At 35.5% G+C, this 20041-nt stretch overlaps 1 protein-coding gene across 1 annotated transcript; it reads left to right on the forward strand.

Annotated features, from left to right (window-relative positions):
- Positions 1-17089: 17089 nt before the first annotated feature.
- LOC112619620 (olfactory receptor 5H14-like) lies at positions 17090-18018 on the forward strand. The gene is given in 2 exon segments (XM_025377699.1): positions 17090-17567; positions 17570-18018. Coding segments are annotated over 2 exon segments (927 nt in total).
- Positions 18019-20041: the final 2023 nt, after the last annotated feature.

Below are 20041 nucleotides of genomic sequence, written 5' to 3' on the forward strand. Positions count from 1 at the left end.
ATTAAAGGATTTTGCAATTATAACTCTCCCAGCACTTTAATGACCTATGATATTAGTACCTATTTAACTAATTAAAATATCCCACTGTTATTCAAAAGCATTTGAGAAATTTTAGTCAACTGTTCATAATAGAATAATGATAGCATGAAGCAAATAAAAATATTGTACAGTATGGCATGTTAATCAATGTGTCTCATAAATACATCAAATTCAAAATAGTCTAGTTCATCTGTTAAGCACTTAAGTATGATGTTTTTGATACTAACACAACTGTATGACCCGAGATGTCTATCACATTTATCTTCATAGTGAAGGTTGATTTGTGTCTAGGGGAAGACAGGTAGATTCAAGAATTCTACTAGCCATCAAGAGGCCTTTCAGTCCACTTACTGTAAAAGAGTGAATTTCACTTCTTGTAGGAAGCCAACTTACATATCAAATAAAGTAACAGAAATGGAAATGCAGTGAGGACAAAATGAGATGGGGTTAACAGTGAAGGCACTGCCAATGTGCAAGAGGGCAAGAGGATGCTGTTAACGCTGTGTGCTTGTATGAGTAAGAAGCATGCAGCCTTTAACTTTCTAAGATGGCTTCTAAGGGACTTAGCAGCTGTGATTTCATTTTCAATCTGAAAAGCTTCCCTAAATCAGAAAATTAAATGAATAAACAGAACTTAATTTGAAATAGTCATAGAAAGGAAAAGACAAATGACATAGTAGGAAGAAAAGGGTCTTAATCTTCCTAGAAAAAATAAATGAAGCTACTAAGGTTTTAAAAGTCAGTGATGTTACATGATTATTGGAATGTGTTGTTGACAACCAGGGACTTTAAATCTTTATCACCAAAGTTCAAAGAATTTTAAGTTGACATGACATCATAGTGTCCAGTGATTGCGAAGAAAAATATGAAAATGAGGAAGAGTTTGGATATTTTCTGCTTCAAAAAGTCCTTGTTAACTTTATTTTCACTTCATACTCTTGAAGTATGTGAGTCATCCATCTACCATTCCACTCTGCCTTTTATCTTTCAACACTGAAATTCATTTCACTTTGTCACTGATACCAAGGCCCTTACCCTAAAAATTACGCACATGTTGTTTTGCAAACCTCTAGTTATTTTCTCCACCCTTCTTACACTCATTTATTTCCCCATTTTGCTGTCAGATTGTTTTTTCCAATGCCTATAATTTCTTTTGTTGGATCATCATTGCTACCTGATTTTTTATATATATTTTTTAAATAAATAAATAAATATATATAAAATCAGGTAGCAATGATATATATATAAAAAAAGTGTGTGTGTATTTTAGGTGTCAATATATATGTATATATACACTTATGTATACATAAGAGGAGAGAAAGGCTTTTATTGATTTAATGTGGAAGTAAGGCAAAAAGAAACTTTTGTGGCTAAAGTGGAGCAGTAGCATTATTTGGATTATTCCAGTAGAAAGTTCCTACTTAGAGGTGAGTTGATCATTTCTGATTGGTTAAAGTAAACTTTTATTAAGAACCTATCATCAGAGTGAACAGGCAACTGACAGAAAGGGAGAAAATTTTTGCAATCTCTCCATCTGACAAAGGGCTAAGATCCAGCATCTATAAGGAACCTAAACAAATTTACAAGAGAAAAACAAACCACCCCACCAAAACATGGGTGAAGGATATGAACAGACACTTCCCAAAAGAAGACATTTATGTGACCAACAAACATGAAAAAAAGCTCGTCATCACTGGTCATTAGAGAAGTGCAAATCAAAACCACAAGGAGATACCACCTCACACCATTAGAATGGCGATATTAAGAAGTCAGGAAACCACAGATGCTGGAGAGGAGGTGGAGAAACGGGAATGCTTTCACACTGTTGGGCACGTAATTAGTTAACCATTGTAGAAGACAGTGTGGTTATTCCTCAAGGATCTGAAACCAGAAATACCATTTGACCCAGTAATTCCATTATTAAGTATATACCCAAAGACTTAGCTATCATTCTGTTATAAAGACACATGAAGACATATGTTTATTGCAGCAGTATTCACAATAGCAAGCACTTCAAACCAACCCAGAGGCACACCAATGACAGACTGGATAAAGAAAATGTGGCACATATACACCATGGAATACTATGCAGCCATAAAAAAGAATGAGTTCATATCCTTTGCAGGGACATGGATGAAGCTGGAAACCATTATTCTCAGCAAACTAACACAGGAACAGAAAACTAAACACCACATGTTCTCTCTTATAAGTGGGAGTTGAACAATGAGAACACATGGGCACAGGGAGGTGAACGTCATACACTGGGGCCTGTCGGGGGTGGAGGGAAGGGGAGGGAGAGCGTTAGGACAAACACCTAATGCATGTGGGGCTTAAAACCTGCATGATGGGTTGATGGGTGCAGCAAACCACCATGGCACATGTATACATGTGTAACAACCTGCACCATCTGCACATGTATCCCAGAACTTAAAGTATAAAGAAAAAGAACAAGTTAACTTTTGTTTTACCATTTACAATGAGTTGGGTTTCTGTGTGCTTAGGTAGAAGCCCACTTGGCTGGAGCCACCTCAGCCTAATGTACTTCAATTTTATTATTTTAACTATTTTCTCCCTTTTGTTTCACTTCTCAATTATGGGATATTGACCAACACTCAGGCACATGGAGCACTTTCTCACCACCAGAGCTGGTTGTCTTTGTCTCAGCATAAGTTACAATTTCTAGTCTCAAAAGTTAAAATTTCTAGTCTCTTAAAGCAGTGTTTCTTTTATTGGACACTTTGTTTATGCCATTTTAATCATATGGAGAAAATCTGATAACTGTGATGGCTGTGAATTTGCATTTCAGACTCGAGAAAATACAGCATACCAGGAAGATTAACGATAACCCTCATGAGGAAAACATCAAGGGACTGGGAATTACCCCACAGCCAAAGTGCCCATGAACGAAACAAGACAAATAAAAAGTTAATGGTTATAGGCCAGGCGTGGTGGCTCACGCCTCTAATCCCAGCACTTTGGGAGGCCGAGGTGGGTGCATCAGTTGAGGTCAGGAGTTCCAGACCAGCCTCGCCACCATGGTGAAACCTGTCTGTACTAAAAATACAAGAAATTAGCCGGGAGTGGTGGCAGGTGCCTGTGATCTCAGCTTCTTGTGAGGCTGAGGCAGATGAATCGCTTGAACCCAGGAGGCTGAGGTTGCAGTGAGCCGAGATGGTGCTACTGCACTCCAGCCTGGGCAACAGAGCGAAACTCTGTCTCAGGGGGGGAAAAAAAAAAGGTTAATGGTTATAACAATCTGTAAACTTAGTATCTGAACCCAAAGGGCAGTTAGTTGAGGAGATATAGATTTTAAGCTCAAAGCATCTTTTGATGTTGGAATAAAATGGCAGTTGCAATTGTTGATTTTTCTGTTTTGCAGTCTGAATGTCTCTGATTATGTTATTGGATATTTTGGTAAGCTTTTTAGCAGCCCACTCAGCTGCATGTATGAAAATTGTCCTCTGAACTTTATATCAAGTTGCCCACACCAAGCTCATAGGGCTTCGTGAAAAAGACAATTTATAGGTAGATAATAAAACTCAAAGACAACAGACAGAACTTGAATTTAATAGCAGATGCACTATAATTTTCTACTGAAATATATTTTGGGGTATTAATTTGGCAGATCATCAGCTTCTCAATGTAGCTTTTGTTTTGTAACTAGGTTAATGAGTTGAAGGTGGATCCCACTGATGAATAGGACAAGTATTTTCTAAGCTGAACTCAACATGAATTGACCAGAATGTTCTACAAATCACACTTCTAATCTTGCCTTACAGTCAGAGATTAGTTCCTCCTGTTTTGTTTATAAGATTACATGTCAGACGAGTGAATTTTTGAAGAAATACTTGGGGAATGGATGCTGGAGGATTATTTGTTATTTTCCCACCCCGTTTTGTTCCTTTCTGGAAGACTGAGTTGTGGGATCTTTGCTATCTATTTTAGGTACTTCATGTTTGGCTTCAGCTGTAGGATTAGCCATCTTACAGTACCATGTTATTAAATTGATAAAGATCAGGGAGTCCTGGGTTATAAGATCCTGCAAGAATTCTAATTTCACAGAAAACTTCTGGCACTTTTGCTTGGGACAGAGATATTTTTCTCTATTGCTCTGAGCTCAGATTTTGACCAAGGTGTAAAGGTGGTTAAAGAAGGCAGGCCTGGTTGATCTGAGGAAGTGACTTTATAAGGCATTTATCTAGTTTCCTTTATTTTAATGGGTGAAAATGTAACTGAGCAAAAGGCTTAGTAGACTCAGAGTTACAAGGTGGAGTATGATAGAGTGAAATGTAGTTGAAACCACCTTTGCAAAAATGATGACAGAAAAATCTCACACAGGAATATTATGACAGTGAATCTGCAATAAGAAAATCAGGCAGTGCTTCTCATCTCCAAGCTGCCCTTCTGCATTCCCGACTGTAGGTTCAACCACCTCTGGAAGGAATTTATAGTTTGACTTTGAAACAAATATGGTAAGAGTCTCTCCTCAAAGCAAACCTCCTCCTTGCTTGTGAATCTGACCACCTTTGTAAAACTCAGATTATCACAAAATTAGAAGTTATGGCTCCTGATCATGCAACTAGAGACCACAGATTTCTAATCTTCCTAATCGCTCCTACAGATAATATTCCTATTGTGAAATCTAAGATTGGTGTTCCAGGTGTTTTATAGATCCTGAATTCTGATAAGTCAGCTGGCACCACCCAGAATGGTAAAAGGACTCCTCTAGTTTTGAGACCCCCACACAGGATTCACAAGAAGACAACTTCAACCCCTATGATTGTATCCTCATCCCAACCAGTCAGCTTTCCTCATTCCTTAGACCCCTGCCCAACAAACTGTGTTTAAAAAACCCTAGCCTCTGAATTTTTGGAAAGGGTGATTTGAGCAATAATAAAACTTGAATCTAATCTCCCATTTAGCCAGCTCTATATGGATTAAACTCTATTGCAATTCCTCTGTCTTGCTAATGGGCTTTATCCCCGTGTCAGGCAAAAAGATCTCATTGGGTGTTTCCATAGAGAGAGGGAGCAGTTTGAGTTAAGTCAGTCAGTGATCTACACCTAGACTTTCTGGAAATTATATATAAACTAATTGGACAGAAAGATAGAATGCCAGTATGAAGCTGTAGTGACAGCACCAACTAGGTGGCAATGCATTGCCAGATTGTCTTTGCTTTTCTTTATTCCTCCCCCAGACATTTGCCTATTAACACTTCTCATCAGATTTCAGCTCGCCTGGAAGTTAGATATATGTCTGGAGTTCGAGCTGCAGTTTGAATGAGGACAATTTTACAAATTTACTTGGGGTTGGCTTCTGAAGGGAACCTAGATCTTTGACCTTATTAAAATCATGTCTTCACCAGCTCTGATGAGACTATATTAATCACAGCATTCAGAGAATCCTATTTTATGTAGAAACTGATGTTTGCATATAATGTCTAAAGTGTTAGGTGTTGTGGATAATAGCGGCATAAAGTGTAATTTCAATTGTTGAAACCCAAACTGGGTACAGTGACTTAATGTCTATGGTTCTAAACTCTGCAGTGTCCTGTAGGATAATCTGTATTTCTCATACACATCTAAATCCACAATACCCAGTTGAAGATTTTCACTTTGTCCTACAGGGAATCCTAAGATGCTCTTAGGGGAATTTCAGTTCTCTACGTCTTTCTCTCCTGGTGAAAACAGATATACAATATTGGTCAACACTTGTGTTGAAAGCAAATTTTTATAAACAATATTTTTCTGAGATTGGAAATGAAGCCTCCAAAATGCATCAGTGTGCATAGAATTGCTGCCTGTCTTATTATCAGATCTGTTCTATTATGTATTTTTCTCTGCTTTAGAAAGCCTAATACTTTAAAGGATCTCTGTAATTTCTTATGAAATTAGTAAGAGGAAAATTGTTTTATCATATCCATTATTATTTTTAAAGAAATTTTAAAATGTTATTTAATATATAATAATTTTGTATTTGGTTTGCAGCATGCCAAGATTGCTGGGAACAAAAAGAGTGAAGAATCTTGATATCTCATTATTATGGCTAAAATCTTGATAACCAAAACACCTATAAAATAAATTTTGAAATTTTAAATGATAATGTATTATCTTTTTAACCTGACTATAATGATGTTATAAGTTCTGGCTAATTAGAAAGTTAAAATTATTAAAGCTGGGTTTAAATCTTCAATTCATTGTGATTGTTATGTAAGAAACTTTTCCGATGGTTGTGATGTAGTTTCATTCTGTATAATCACATTGTCCAATGAAAACTTTTAGGATCTGTCAATTAAATATTTTCTCCTCTATACTTTCACCACTTCTCTCAATAATTTCATTGATTATTTCATATATAAGGTGCATAAACATATAAATAATAAAATCCATAGAAGTACCCATTTTTCATATTGAACATTTTAGATACACATGGTAATACTAGCAATAATTATAATATATGTATATCTATGCATATATCTCAGAAAACATGCAGAAAATGTACTTCCCTAACCTTACTAGCATTTATGCTTTTAAAAGCACCCTGAAACAAATTGAATTTTAGAGTTTTTCATTATTTTGTAATTTGGGATTGCATGGGATTGTCTTATAAAATTTTACAAGTAGAATTACTTGTCCTATATTTATTACAATATTTGTATTAGGATCCAGTCTTTGTCTTAGTTAATTCTGCTAAAAATAATCAAAGAAAAAAACCTGACAGAGAAGAAAGTGTTCTCAAATCAGCAATATTTCTTGAGAAATTTAGTTTTAATGACTGAAATAACAAAGATAAAGCAACATTTAAATATGGAGTAAACTTTCAGAAAATGCTGATATGTTCATGAACAGTGGAAAATTTATGGACAAAAATTATACTCAAAGTCTCTTTGTCATACACAAATTGCATAGGAAAATGAACTTTGAATTCTTTTTAAAGAAAATGAAAAGACTCTCGGAGCTCTCTGTGGTATTCATGAACACCAGAGTTAATGCACAGTTTCAACATAAGCTTCTGAGTCCTTCCCTCTATTTTACCTTAGTGCATCTCTGATACTTCCTCTCTCCCTGTTTTGTGGCTTGTCTTTTTACACTTACCCACCTATGACTATCACATGAGAAAATCATGACAGTGAATTTGACATAGGATAATTAGACAGTGCTTCTAATATCCAAACTGCCTTTGTTCATTCATGGGTATAAGCCAAACTAATTTTGAGAGAAATTTAATTTAAGTTTGACTTTGAAACAAAGAGCATAACTGTCCTTACTAAAAACAAACCCCTCCTTCCTTGGGGACCAGACCACATTGGAAAACTAACAAATTATTACAAGATTAGAAACTATAGCTCAAGAGTTATGCAGCCGGAAGACACGGGATTCCTAACCTGTCCAATTACTCCTATGGATATCATTACTATTGTCAAATCTGAGTTTGGTGTTCGAGGTATATTTTTAGACCTTGTATTCTGATGAACCAGCAGGCACCACTCTGACTTGTAAACCTGCTCATCTGGACTCACCTCAAGAGGACAGCTTTGACTCCCTATAATTTCATCCCTAAACCAACCAATGAGCATTTTCCATTTCCTTGCCCCTGCTCAACAACTGTCTTTAAAGCGGTCAACTATCTTTAAAAACTAACAACTGTCTTTGAAAAATACTAGCCTCTGAATTTTTGGAGAGGCTGTTTGGGTAATAATAAAACTCTAGTCTCCCATTTAGCCAGCTCTATGACTATTAAACTCTTTCTCGCTTATAATTCCTCTGTCTTGATAATTGACTCCATGTGGGTAGAAGGCAAGAAGATCCCAATGGGCGGTTCCATAGAGAGAAGGAGCAGTTGGAGTTGTCAGTCAAAGACTTACACCTGGACTCTGGAAAAAATATATATACTAATTGAATAGGATGATAGAATGGCATTACGAAGACATAGTGACAGCGCCAACTAAGAGGCAATACACTGCCAGATTGTTTTTATTTTGCCTTTTTCTTCCCCCTGAACTTTTTAGTAAAACCCCTTATTTCTCTTCAGATATAAGTTTGCCTGGAAGATATATGTCTGGAATTTGAGGTTCAGTTTGCATGAGGAGGACAATTTTACTTGGAGTTGGCTTCTGAAGGGAATCTAGATCTTTGGGTTATTAAAACCATATTTTTACTAGCTGAGATAGCATTATACTGGTCACAGCATTCACAGCATCCAATTTTATAAACTGAAGTTTGTATCAAATGTAAGAAGTGTGATGTGTTGTGGATAATAGTGGCATAAAGTGTAATTTCAATTGTTAAAAGCAAGAATTGGCTTACAGTGACTTAATATTTATGATTCTGAAGTCCATAGTACACTGTAGGATGATCTGCATTTCTTATACACATCTAAATCCACAATACCCAGTTGCAGATCTTCCCTTTGTCATACATGGAACCCTAAGGTGCTCTTAGGGATTTTCCAGTTCTCTACACCTTCCTGTCCCGGCACAGTGGATATACACAACTGATGAACCCTTGTGTTGAACCGACATAGAGCCAAGTTTATGTCAACATTTTTCTGAGATTGGAAATTAAGCCTCCAAAATGAATCAGTGTACAAAGAATTGCTACCTGTGTTACTATCAGTTCTGTTCTATTACGTATTTTTCTCTGCTTTAGAAAGCCAAACACTTTCAAAGGAGCTCCATAATTTCTTATGATATTGGTAAAAGAGAAATGATTTTATATCTGTTATTCTTTTTAAATAAAGTTTAAAATGCAATGTAATTCATAATAATTTTAGATTTGATATAGCATGCTAAAATTATGGACAAATTAAAAAAGAGTAAATAATCTTCATGTTTTATTATCATGATTAAAATGATTAAAAGAGTAAATAATCTTCATGTTTTATTATCACGATTAAAATCTAGATAAGCAAAATTCTTGATAAATGAGTTTTTATAATGATGATTTTCCAACTATATCCCAACTATAATGACGTTGCAAGATAAGTTCTGGTTAAGTAGAATGGTATATGCTTTAAAGCTCAGTTTAAACTTTTCTTTCATTATAGTTCTTATACAAGAAACCTTTCTGATGATTCTAATATAAATGTACATTCTGTGTAATCACACATTCTGATTAAAATTTTAAGATCTGTCTATTAAACATTAACTTCTCTATAACTTCTGACAATAATTTAAATATTTTATATATATACATAAATATACATAGCAGTATGTAGAGATACATATATTTTTATTCAGCATTTTATATGAATAGTAATACATGTATGTATATATCAGAAAAATACTTCTCCTAACTTATTCAGCATTTATAAATTTAAAAGGGCTCCAGTAAAAACTTCTGAAAATTTTTCATTATTTTGTGATTTAGGATTTAGGATTTCATTATTTTGTGATTTGTGGAAGGAAATGTTTTCCATGTAAAAATTTACTTAAGAATGGAATTACTGCAATTTGTTCATTATATTATCTGTATCAGGATTCAGTCTTTGATTTCTTTCTGCTATTAAAAAATACTGATGGAGAATGAAGTGCTCTCAAAACCATCATGGTTTCTTGAGAAATTTAGTTTTAATTACTTTAATAACAAAGGAAGATCAAAATTTAAATATGAACTAAACTGTCAGTTTCAATATTTTCATGAACGGTGGGAAATTTGTGAGTAAAAGTTCAAGTCAATGACTATCATACACAAATTCCACAGGAAAAATAAACTTTGAATTTTTTATAAAAGAAAATAAAAGACTCTCAGAGCTCTAGCTGGTATTGTTGAATACTAGAGTCAATGCACACACCCAAACGAAACTTCTGAGTCTTTGCCTCTGTTTTGCCTTAATGAATCTCCGATACTTCCTCTCTTTCTATCTTGTGGCTTGTCTTTTTTGCACTTACCCGTCTATGACTTCATTATTCTCTACCTATCTTTCCTTCCTCCTTCCTGTTTTATTTCACCCACACAAATCTCCATTTCTGCTTTTACTGTCCCTTTTCTCCTCTCAACATCTTCCTCTTATCTCCTCTCAATCTATCTTTTCTCTTGAAAACTTTTCTTCATTCTATAGGAGAAAAAATATTAAATTAGTTTGTGAGCAGCAGACAAACGCTAAGTGTTCACATTTCTTTGAGTACTCTATCTCATTCCCTCACTGTTGTGCTACTTGTTTCCCATTCACTTCTTATTTGATGACGTTTATTCTATTACTTAAGGAAAATTACTCTCACTAAAGCCATTAAAAATTGCTTAATTTCTACACACAGTGATTTTCATTAAGCCAGCATAGTACTTGTACAAAATTAGACACATAGACCAATGGAAAAGAGTAGAAAACTCAGAAAGATAGTCACACACTTACAACCATCTGACTTTCAAGTTCAACATAAACATGCAGTGGTTAAAGAATTCCATAGTCAATAAATGGTGATAGGATAACTGGCTAGCCTGAAGCAGAAGAACAAAACTGAACCCTTACCTTTCAACATATACAAAAACTTACTCAGGGTGGATTAAATTTTCAAATGTAAGACCTCATACTATAAATACCCTAGAAGAAGCCCTAGGAAATACCCCTCTTGATGTTGGCCTTGGTAAAGAAATTTTTAAGTCCACAAAATCAACTGCAACAAAAACAAAAATTGACAAGTGGGGCCTAATGAAAGAACTTTTGCACAGCAAAAGAAACTATCAGTAGAGTTTAAAAACAACCTACCTGAAGGGAGAAAATACTTGCAAACTATGTACCCAACAAAGGTCTAATATCTACAATCTATAAGGAACTTAAGAAATTCAACCAGAATAAATAAATAAATAACCCCATTAACAAATGAGCAAACATGAACAGACACTTCTTAAAAGAAGACACACAAGTGGTCAACAAACATATGAAAAAATACTCATTATCACTAGTCATCAGAGAAATGCAAATCAAAACCACAATGAGACACCATCTCACACCAGTCAAAAAAAAAAAGTTAAAAACAAAACAAAACAAAACAGATGCTGGAGAGGCTGCAGAGAAAGGGAACACATATATACTGTTGGTGGGAGTGTAAATTACTTCAGCCACTGTGGAAAGCAGTCTGTAAATTTTTCAAAGAACTTGAAACAGAACTACATTTGACCCAGTGATACTATTACTAGCAATCCTATTACTATATCCAAAGAAAATTAGGTCATTCTACCATCATTTTTTTTCTTGCTATACTTCTCTTTTCTCAGTATACTCTCTGATAAGTAATTCATAATTATGCCCTCATCTACTCCAATGACACCCAAATTATTTTTTTATTTATATTGCTCTAGTAATATTATATTACTAATACTAACCAGCTAATCTTGATGTTCAAGGCATGTTCACACCACACATTTGTCAATGCATCTGAATTCTCAGTCTCTATTTTGGATGATGATCTATCTACTCACAAAGTGACTCCATTTTCCTTCAGTGAATACTATTTTCCCATCAAATATGGGACTAAATATTTGAACCCTAGTGATACTACATTCTGAATGCCTTGCAATATCCTAGTGATGCTACACTCCGAATGCCTTAAATCTCTTTCTTCATCCTTCTCATTATTTCCAGCATTATGTTACACAAGTACACGGCAATATAATTTAATGTTGTGTAATGTCAGTGCACCCTTCTGAAGAGTTTTCAGTGACTCCTGTGTTATTTATTGATATGGTTTGGCTCTGTGTTTCTGTGTTCTTCCCCAAAGCTCATGTCAAATTGTAATCTTTATGTGTCAGGGAAGGGGCCTGATGGGAGGTGATTGGATCATGGGAGTGGATTTCCCCCTTAGTGTTCTTATGATAGTGAGTGAGTTCTCATGAGACATAGTGATTTAAAAGTGTGTGGCACTTCTCTCTTTGCTCACTCTCTCTCCTTCTCTGCCATGGTGAGACTTGCTTGCTTCCCCTTCACTTTCTTCCAAGATTGTAAGTTTCCTGGGGCCTCCTAACCATGCTTCCTGTGCAGCCTATGGAATTGTGAGTCAATTAAATCTCTTTTCTTCATAAAGTACTCAGTCTCAGGTAGTTCTTTATAGCAGTGTGAGAATGAACTAATACAGAAAATTAGTACCAGAAGAGTGGGGCACTGCTGTAAAGATACCTGAAAATGAGGACCAACTTTGAAACTGGGTAACATGAAGAGGCTGGAACAGTTTGGAGGACTCAGAAGAAGACAGTAAGATGAAGGAAAGTTTGGAATTTCCTAGAGACTTGTTGAATGGTTTTGACCAAAATGCTCTTAGTGATGTGGACAATGAAATCCAGGCTGAAGTAGTCAGATGGAGATGAGAAACTTACTAGGAACTGGAGTAAAGGTCACTCTTGCTATGCTTTAGCAAAGTGACTGGTGGCATTTTTCCCTTGAGATCCTAGAGATCTGTGGAACTTTGGACTTGAGAGAGATGATTTAGGGTATCTGGCAGAAGAAATTTCTAAGCAATAAAGGATTAAAGATGTTTTGTTACCTGGTTGTTTCTAAAAGTGTATGATTATATGTGTGAACAGAGAGATTTTCTGAAACTTGAACTTATCTTTAAAAGAGAAGCAGAGCATAAAAGTCTGGAAAATGTGTAGCCTGGCCATGTGGCAGAAAAGAAAAACCCATTTTCTGGGGAGAAATTTAAACCTGTTGCAGAAATTTGCATGAGTAACAAGGATCCAAATATTAATAGCCAAGACAATACAGAAAATGTCAGCAGGGCATTTCTGAGACCTTCATGACAGCTCCTCCCATCACAGGCCAAGAAGTCTAGGCGGGAAAGTGGTTTCATGGGCTGGGCCCAGGGCCCCGCTGTTCTGTGCAGCCTTGGAACTTGGCACCCTGCACCCTGGCTGCTCCAGCTCCAGCCATAGCTAAAAGGGGTCAAGGTATAGCATGAGTCATTGCTTCAGAGGGTGCAAGCCCCAGGCTTTGATGGCCTTCCTATGGCCTGTGGGTGTGCAAAAGACAAGAATTTGGGAACCTCTGCCTAGATTTCAGAGGATGCATGGAAACACCTGGATGTTCAGGAAGAAGTGTGCTGTAGGGGCGGAGACCTCACGGAGAACCTCTACTAGGGCTGTGGGAAGGGGAAATGTGAGGTTGGAGCCCTCACACAGAGTTCCCACTGGGGCACTGCCTAGTGGAGCTATGAGAAGAGGGCCACTGTCCTCCAGATGCCAGGATGGTAGATCCACTGACAGCTTGCACTGTGTGCCTGGAAAAATGGCAGGCACTAGATGCCAGGCCATTTTGATTTGCATTTCTCTAATGATCAGGGATGTTGACCACCTTTTCATATGGCTGCTTACCATTTGTATGTCTTCTTTTGAGAAATGTCTATTCAAATCTTTTACCCTGTATTTGATCAGATTATTAGATTCTTTCCTACAAAGGGGTTTGAGTTCCTTATATATTCTGGTTATTAATCCATTGTCAGGTGGGTAGTTTACAACTATTTTCTCCCATTCTGTGGGTTGTCTCTTCATTTTGTTGATTGTATCCTTTGTTGTGCAGAAGCTTTTTAACTTGATGTAATCCCATTTGTCCATGTCTTCTTTGGTTGTCTATTCTTGGAGGGTATTGCTCAATAAATTGTTGCCCAGAACAATGTCCTGGAGACTTCCCTCAATGTTTTCTTGTAGAAGTTTCATAGTCTGAGGTATTAGATTGAAGCTTTTTATTCATTTTGATTTTATTTTTGGATATGGTGAGAGATAGGGGTCTAGTTTTATTCTTTTGCATATGGATATCTAGTTTTCTCAGCATCATTTATTGATGAGAATGTCTTTTCCCAGTGTATGTTCTTGGAACCTTTGTTAAAAAATGCATTCACTGTAGATGTGTGGATTTGTTTCTGGTTCTTTATTCTGTTCCATTGGTCTATGTGTTTCTTTTTATGTCAGAAAAATTCAGGGCACTTCCCACTGCAGTCCTTGCCTTTATTTTTCATTGTTTCATCCATTGACTTTGTCTAATAAGATTTCCCATCAGATTTTAGCACAAAATGGGGGAACTAGGTATATGTCTAAAATTTGAGCTGCAATTTTCATGGGAAAGACAATTGTATTTGGGTTTGTCTCCTAAAGGGAATCAGAAACTTTGGCCTTATTAAATTATGTTTTGATTACCTCAGATAAGATTATACTAATCGGCCGGGCGCGGTGGCTCAAGCCTGTAATCCCAGCACTTTGGGAGGCCGAGGCGGGTGGATCACGAGGTCAGGAGATCGAGACCATCCTGGCTAACACGGTGAAACCCCGTCTCTACTACAAAATACAAAAAACTAGCCAGGCGTGGTGGCGGGTGCCTGTAGTCCCAGCTACTCGGAGGCTGAGGCAGGAGAATGGCGTGAACCCGGGAGGTGGAGCTTGCAGTGAGCCGAGATCGCGCCACTGCACTCCAGCCTGGGTGACACAGCGAGACTCCGTCTAAAAAAAAAAAAAAAAAAAAAAAAAAGATTATACTAATCAAAGCACTAAGAGTAAATTTCACGTTTAACTAAAGTTTATACAAACATGACAGAAGTGTCATCTGTGGCGGTAAATAGTATATAAAATATTATTTCATTTGTTAAAACTAGAAGTGTTCACATGAAAAAGTGTTTATGATTCCAGAAGTTAAATGCCACTGGGGACAATCTGGACTTTTCATATATGTCCAAATCCACAATACACACTAGAACAGCTTCAGTTTGTTCCATAGGGAATCCCTTGGCACTCTTATGAGAATTTCAGTTTTCCATTCAATCGTCTTCTGGCAAAAGTACAGAGTTATACAATTGAATGACTCTTCTGTTCAATCCAAATTTATGTAAACAGTAGTTTCCTGAGCTTGCAGAAAGAAGCCTCCAAAAAGAATGAATATGCAATGAATTGCTACCTGTGTTACCAGCATTCCTGTGCAATTGTATTTTTTTTCTGTTTTAGAAAGCCTAATGGTTTTAGAGGATATCCTACATTTTTTTCAAAATATGGGTAAGAAAAAATATCTATAATTTTCATTACGCTTTGTAGAAATGTTGAAAATGCTAGTTAACTTACCATAATTTTACATTGGGTATACAAGCTGTCAAAATAGCCAGGTTGAAATTAGATAACTATTACTGGCTTATCTCTATATTTTAGTTTCATGATTATGATATGGATAGGATAAATAGTTATAAGACAGCATTGTTCTTTTAATGATATTTTATTTTGTTGTTAACCTTATTATGACTTTACATGACAACTTGTGGTGATCTAGGACATTAAACAATTGAAACTGATTTTGATCATAGTGATTCTAAAAATTATTTTGGATTATTCTGATAGAAATACTCATTCTTTCTAATTAATCACTTTCTTAGACTAAAACTCTTAAGGTCAGTCACTTAAAAATTAACTCTTGTGTTCTTATCGCCACTTCTGGGTATAATTTGACAACTCATACTGTCAAATGAAGGATGCATTCAGTGAATTCATTGTATTTCTGCCATGGTTGAGTTTACAACTAAAGTCCACTTTTGATCCTGTCTTTTTTTTCTTCTTTTACCCATATTCAAAATGTAGGATCAGTGTGTTTCATTGCCATCCTAGATCATTGTTTCTTCACTCTAGAGGCAAGAAGAATGGGAAAATGAGTTTCCAGTTGTTTTGGCTTCTATAGTAGTAGGTAACCTTCTGACAGCCCCCAAGACATGGGTGGCAAAAAAGACAATTAGATCTTGGCCATCTTATAAAGAATGTACAGTCACTTTGTGCATCATTCCTAATGATGCTTTCAAATACTACAATGATTCCAAGTAATTATTTCTATTAAGCTCGAATAGGCCCATATTACTGATTGAATCTCACCTAGTTGCTCAGATGTGATGCTCACTCCAAAAACTTGTCAGCAATTTGAGTTCCCATCCTCAATGTTTAATATCCATCTACCTGGTCACCAAGTGACTTCTCTCTCCTTCACTGATGACATATTTCATACCAAATATGTCACAGAAATTAGAGACTCTACATTCTGAATTCTTTTGAATCTATTCATTTGTCCTACCATGCCTTCTAATATCATATCACACAGGGACTAGACACTTCACATGCATATCCATCACCTTGAGGGTATTTTCGAAATACAGATTCCTAGATCCCATTCCTGAAATAATCAACTTCTACATTAAAACCTCACAATCTGCATTTTTCATGAACTAAAGTCTCCCAGATGATTCTCATGTGTAATCTAATTTGGGATCTCCTTGACCTTAGTATCAAGTTTCTAATTAGGATTCCTGAATCAGCTTCTCCTTCCTGCAGCATACTTTTACACTATCAAGAACTAAATTTTTAAAATATACTATTTAAAAAATATACTGGGCCGGGAGCAGTGGCTCACGCCTGTAATCCCAGCACTTTATGAGGAACTGAGATCGTGCCATTGCACTCCAGCCTGGGCAACAAGAGCAAAGCTCTGCCTCCAAAAATATATATACATATATGTGTATATAATATTATATATATTAATAATATAATAATATAATATATATATTAATAATATAATATATAATATATACACATATATGTATATATGTAGGTATATATAATTATATATACACATATATGCATATATAATAATATATATAATGCCATTTCCCATTTTAAAATATTTGGTGCATGTTTATCATGTGAAGAATAAAGTTTGAGATTCTCCACATTACATTCATTCCATTTTTAATACAGGCCTTTCAAATATCTTTTTTCCTTCACCCTACATCCATATCCCAGACAGAAGGTTTTCCTATTATATTCAGTAGAGTCCACAAAAATTTAGTACATTTAGATGATGCATCTTTTTAAATCTCAATCTGTTAATTCCTACACAATTTTCAAACCAAAATGTATTATTTTTTCCATGTATTTAAATGCTCAAATATAGGGTGCATCAATTAGAGTGCTGATTAAAAAAAATTAAGAGGGCTCTGATAATTACATAGTTTATTTGAACACTTCTTCCCCAATTTCAACTCACAATTCCATTGCGAATGTCCCTTTACATTTATTTCATTTTTTAGAGGACATGCAGTGAGGACATGGAAGAGGAAAACGCAACATTGCTGACAGAGTTTGTTCTCACAGGATTTTTATATCAACCAAAGTGGAAAATGCCCCTGTTCCTGGCATTCTTGGTCATATATCTCATCACCGTCATGGGGAATCTTGGTCTAATTGTCATCATCTGGAAAGACCCTCACCTTCATATCCCAATGTACTTATTCCTTGGGAGTTTGGCCTTTGTGGATGCTTGGTTATCATCCACAGTGACTCCGAAGATGCTGATCAACTTCTTAGCTAAGAGTAAGATCATATCTCTCTCTGAATGCATGATACAATTTTTTTCCTTTGCAATTGGTGTAACCACAGAATGTTTTATCTTGGCATCAATGGCATATGATCGCTATGTAGCCATTTGCAAACCTTTACTTTATCCAGTCATTATGACCAATGGACTATGCATCCGGCTGTTAGTTTTGTCATTTCTAGGTGGCCTTCTTCATGCTTTAATCCATGAAATTTTTTATTCAGATTAACCTTCTGTAATTCCAACATAATACAACACTTTTACTGTGACATTATCCCATTATTAAAGATTTCCTGTACTGATTCTTCTATTAACTTTCTGATGGTTTTTATTTTTGCAGGTTTAATTCAAGTTTTTACCATTGGAACTATTCTTATATCTTATACACTTGTCCTCCTTATAATCTTAAAAAATAAGTCTGTCAAAGGGATGCAAAAAGCTGTCTCCACCTGTGGAGCTCATCTCCTATCTGTATCTTTATACTATGGGCCCCTCGCCATCATGTATGTGGGCTCTGCTTCCCCACAGGCTGATGACCAAGATATGATGGAGTCTCTATTTTACACTGTCATAGTTCCTTTATTAAACCCCATGATCTACAGCCTGAGAAACAATCAAGTAATAGATTCATTGACAAAAATGTTCAAAAGAAATGTTTAGATCTCATACAACCTCTCTTCTGTATTTACTAAAGCTGTCACAAGATTGCGCAAGTTAGAGGTGTGTATGTCTTACCAGCACTCAAAGATTTTGCAAAATTCTAGTACTTTAATGACCTAAGGTTTAATATATAGTAAACTAATAAATATATTCCTAATATAGCATTTAAGAAATTTTAATCATATTCATATCATCATTGAATAATGTTACCAGAAAACAAATAAAAACATTTTACAGTGTTGTATGTTATTCAATGTGGCTTTATAAATGCATTAAATGCTAAAATAGTCTAGGTCATCTAATAAGGACTTGAGTATAAGTGCAATAAAAATAGTGACCGACCTCTTTTTAATTTGGATGTGTTAGGACCTTTAATAAATAATCTCATGTTAGACTTTAATCTTTAATTAGACATCGTAACCTGGAGAGGCTGTGATATCATGCTAAGAACATACCGTTTGTCTTGACCTGCAATATTCATAGATTTAGGTAAATTCGTCTGTACTCAAAAGAGGTCCTAAAAAGATTTTTCAGTTTCCTGGGCCTTCTAGAAAGTGACCTTCTTCTCAGCCAGTAAGGCTGAAAAGTTGTGAGCAGATATCAGGCCAGTTTTTCTTGAGAAACTTTCTATAGTTTGATTTGATGGGCCAATCCAAATCTCATGTTGAAGTCTGAATCTAATGTTGGAGTTGAAACAGAATGGAGGTGTATGGGTCAAGGGAGGGAATTCTCATGGTAATGGATGAATTCTCACATTCTTTGTTTCCTTGATGGCTGGTTATTAAAAAGAGCCTGGCACCCCCCTGCTTCTCTCTTGCTTCCTTTCTTACCATGTGATCACTGCACATGACAGCTCCACTAACCTGCTGCTATGACTGAAGCAAGCTGAAGCCCCCATCAGTAGCTGATGTTGGCACTATGCTCCTTGTGCGGCCCGCAGAATTGTGAGCCAAATAATTCTATTTTATATATGAATTATCCAGCCTCAAGTATTCCTTCATAGCAACTCTAAATGGACTAAGGCAGGTCTTAATTTGCTCCATAAAGTTAATTCCTAGTTCCATAAAACTGTCCAGTCATTTCTAATTCTATGCTCATTCTCAAATATGACATTCCAGTCAAAGTTCTGGAAACATAACCAATGTTTTCCAATGTGTTGTGTCATAAGGAGAACAGATTCTTAATAAACTTTTCTAAATACCTCCATTGCCATGAAAATAAGAATATTTAGTGATAGTTTCTGATTTCAGGATAGATCAGCTAAGGAGAAAAAGGTAAATATGTTAATTCTATTTATAAAGGGTGTACTTGAACAAATTACTAATAAAGTTCATTTAAATCTTGTTAAATATTGTGATTTTATAGTTATCAGAAATCTCTCTCCACTTGTCAGAGTCTTTTCCATGTTTGTGTTGAGATTTTATATCACAGCTGCTTCCAAAAACTTTTATGATAGCATCAGCAGAAAACAACAAACTCTCAGTGAATTACAAAAAATGTTTAAATGGCCAAGCTTACGGATTTGTTAAGAGTTTGTTAAGAGTTTATTACAACGCAATTTACATAGAATTTTGTCATTGTGTTCCATATAACATAATGAGATAATAATTAGAATTATTAACTGACCACAATATTTTAGTACATATCAGAGTTCTAGAAAAATAATAAAATTCTAGAATATGTATATTAATCACACATATTTCTAAAAGTATAACAAAGAATGTAAACATTGCTTTTATTGGACAATATGTCTCCTTCAATTTTGCATATCAAATAAGCCTCATTAGCTTAACATCTCTCTTTTTAAAAAGATAAAACAAATTCTCTTTAGCTATTCTAGGGGCTCATCTGGGAAATCCCAAAGTCAGTTGAGGTCAAAAAGAACTCAATTTAGAATTTTATTTGGAGAAGTTTGTTAAAAATACCAAATGACTTAAATAATTGGTTAAATACAGTCACAAATTGAAAGAATACCAAAATGACAAAGATTTCAAAGGCAAATAGAAAAAGTGATGTTATTGTG

Source organism: Theropithecus gelada, chromosome 2 (genome assembly GCF_003255815.1).
Source record: "Theropithecus gelada isolate Dixy chromosome 2, Tgel_1.0, whole genome shotgun sequence".
NCBI lineage: Eukaryota > Metazoa > Chordata > Mammalia > Primates > Cercopithecidae > Theropithecus > Theropithecus gelada.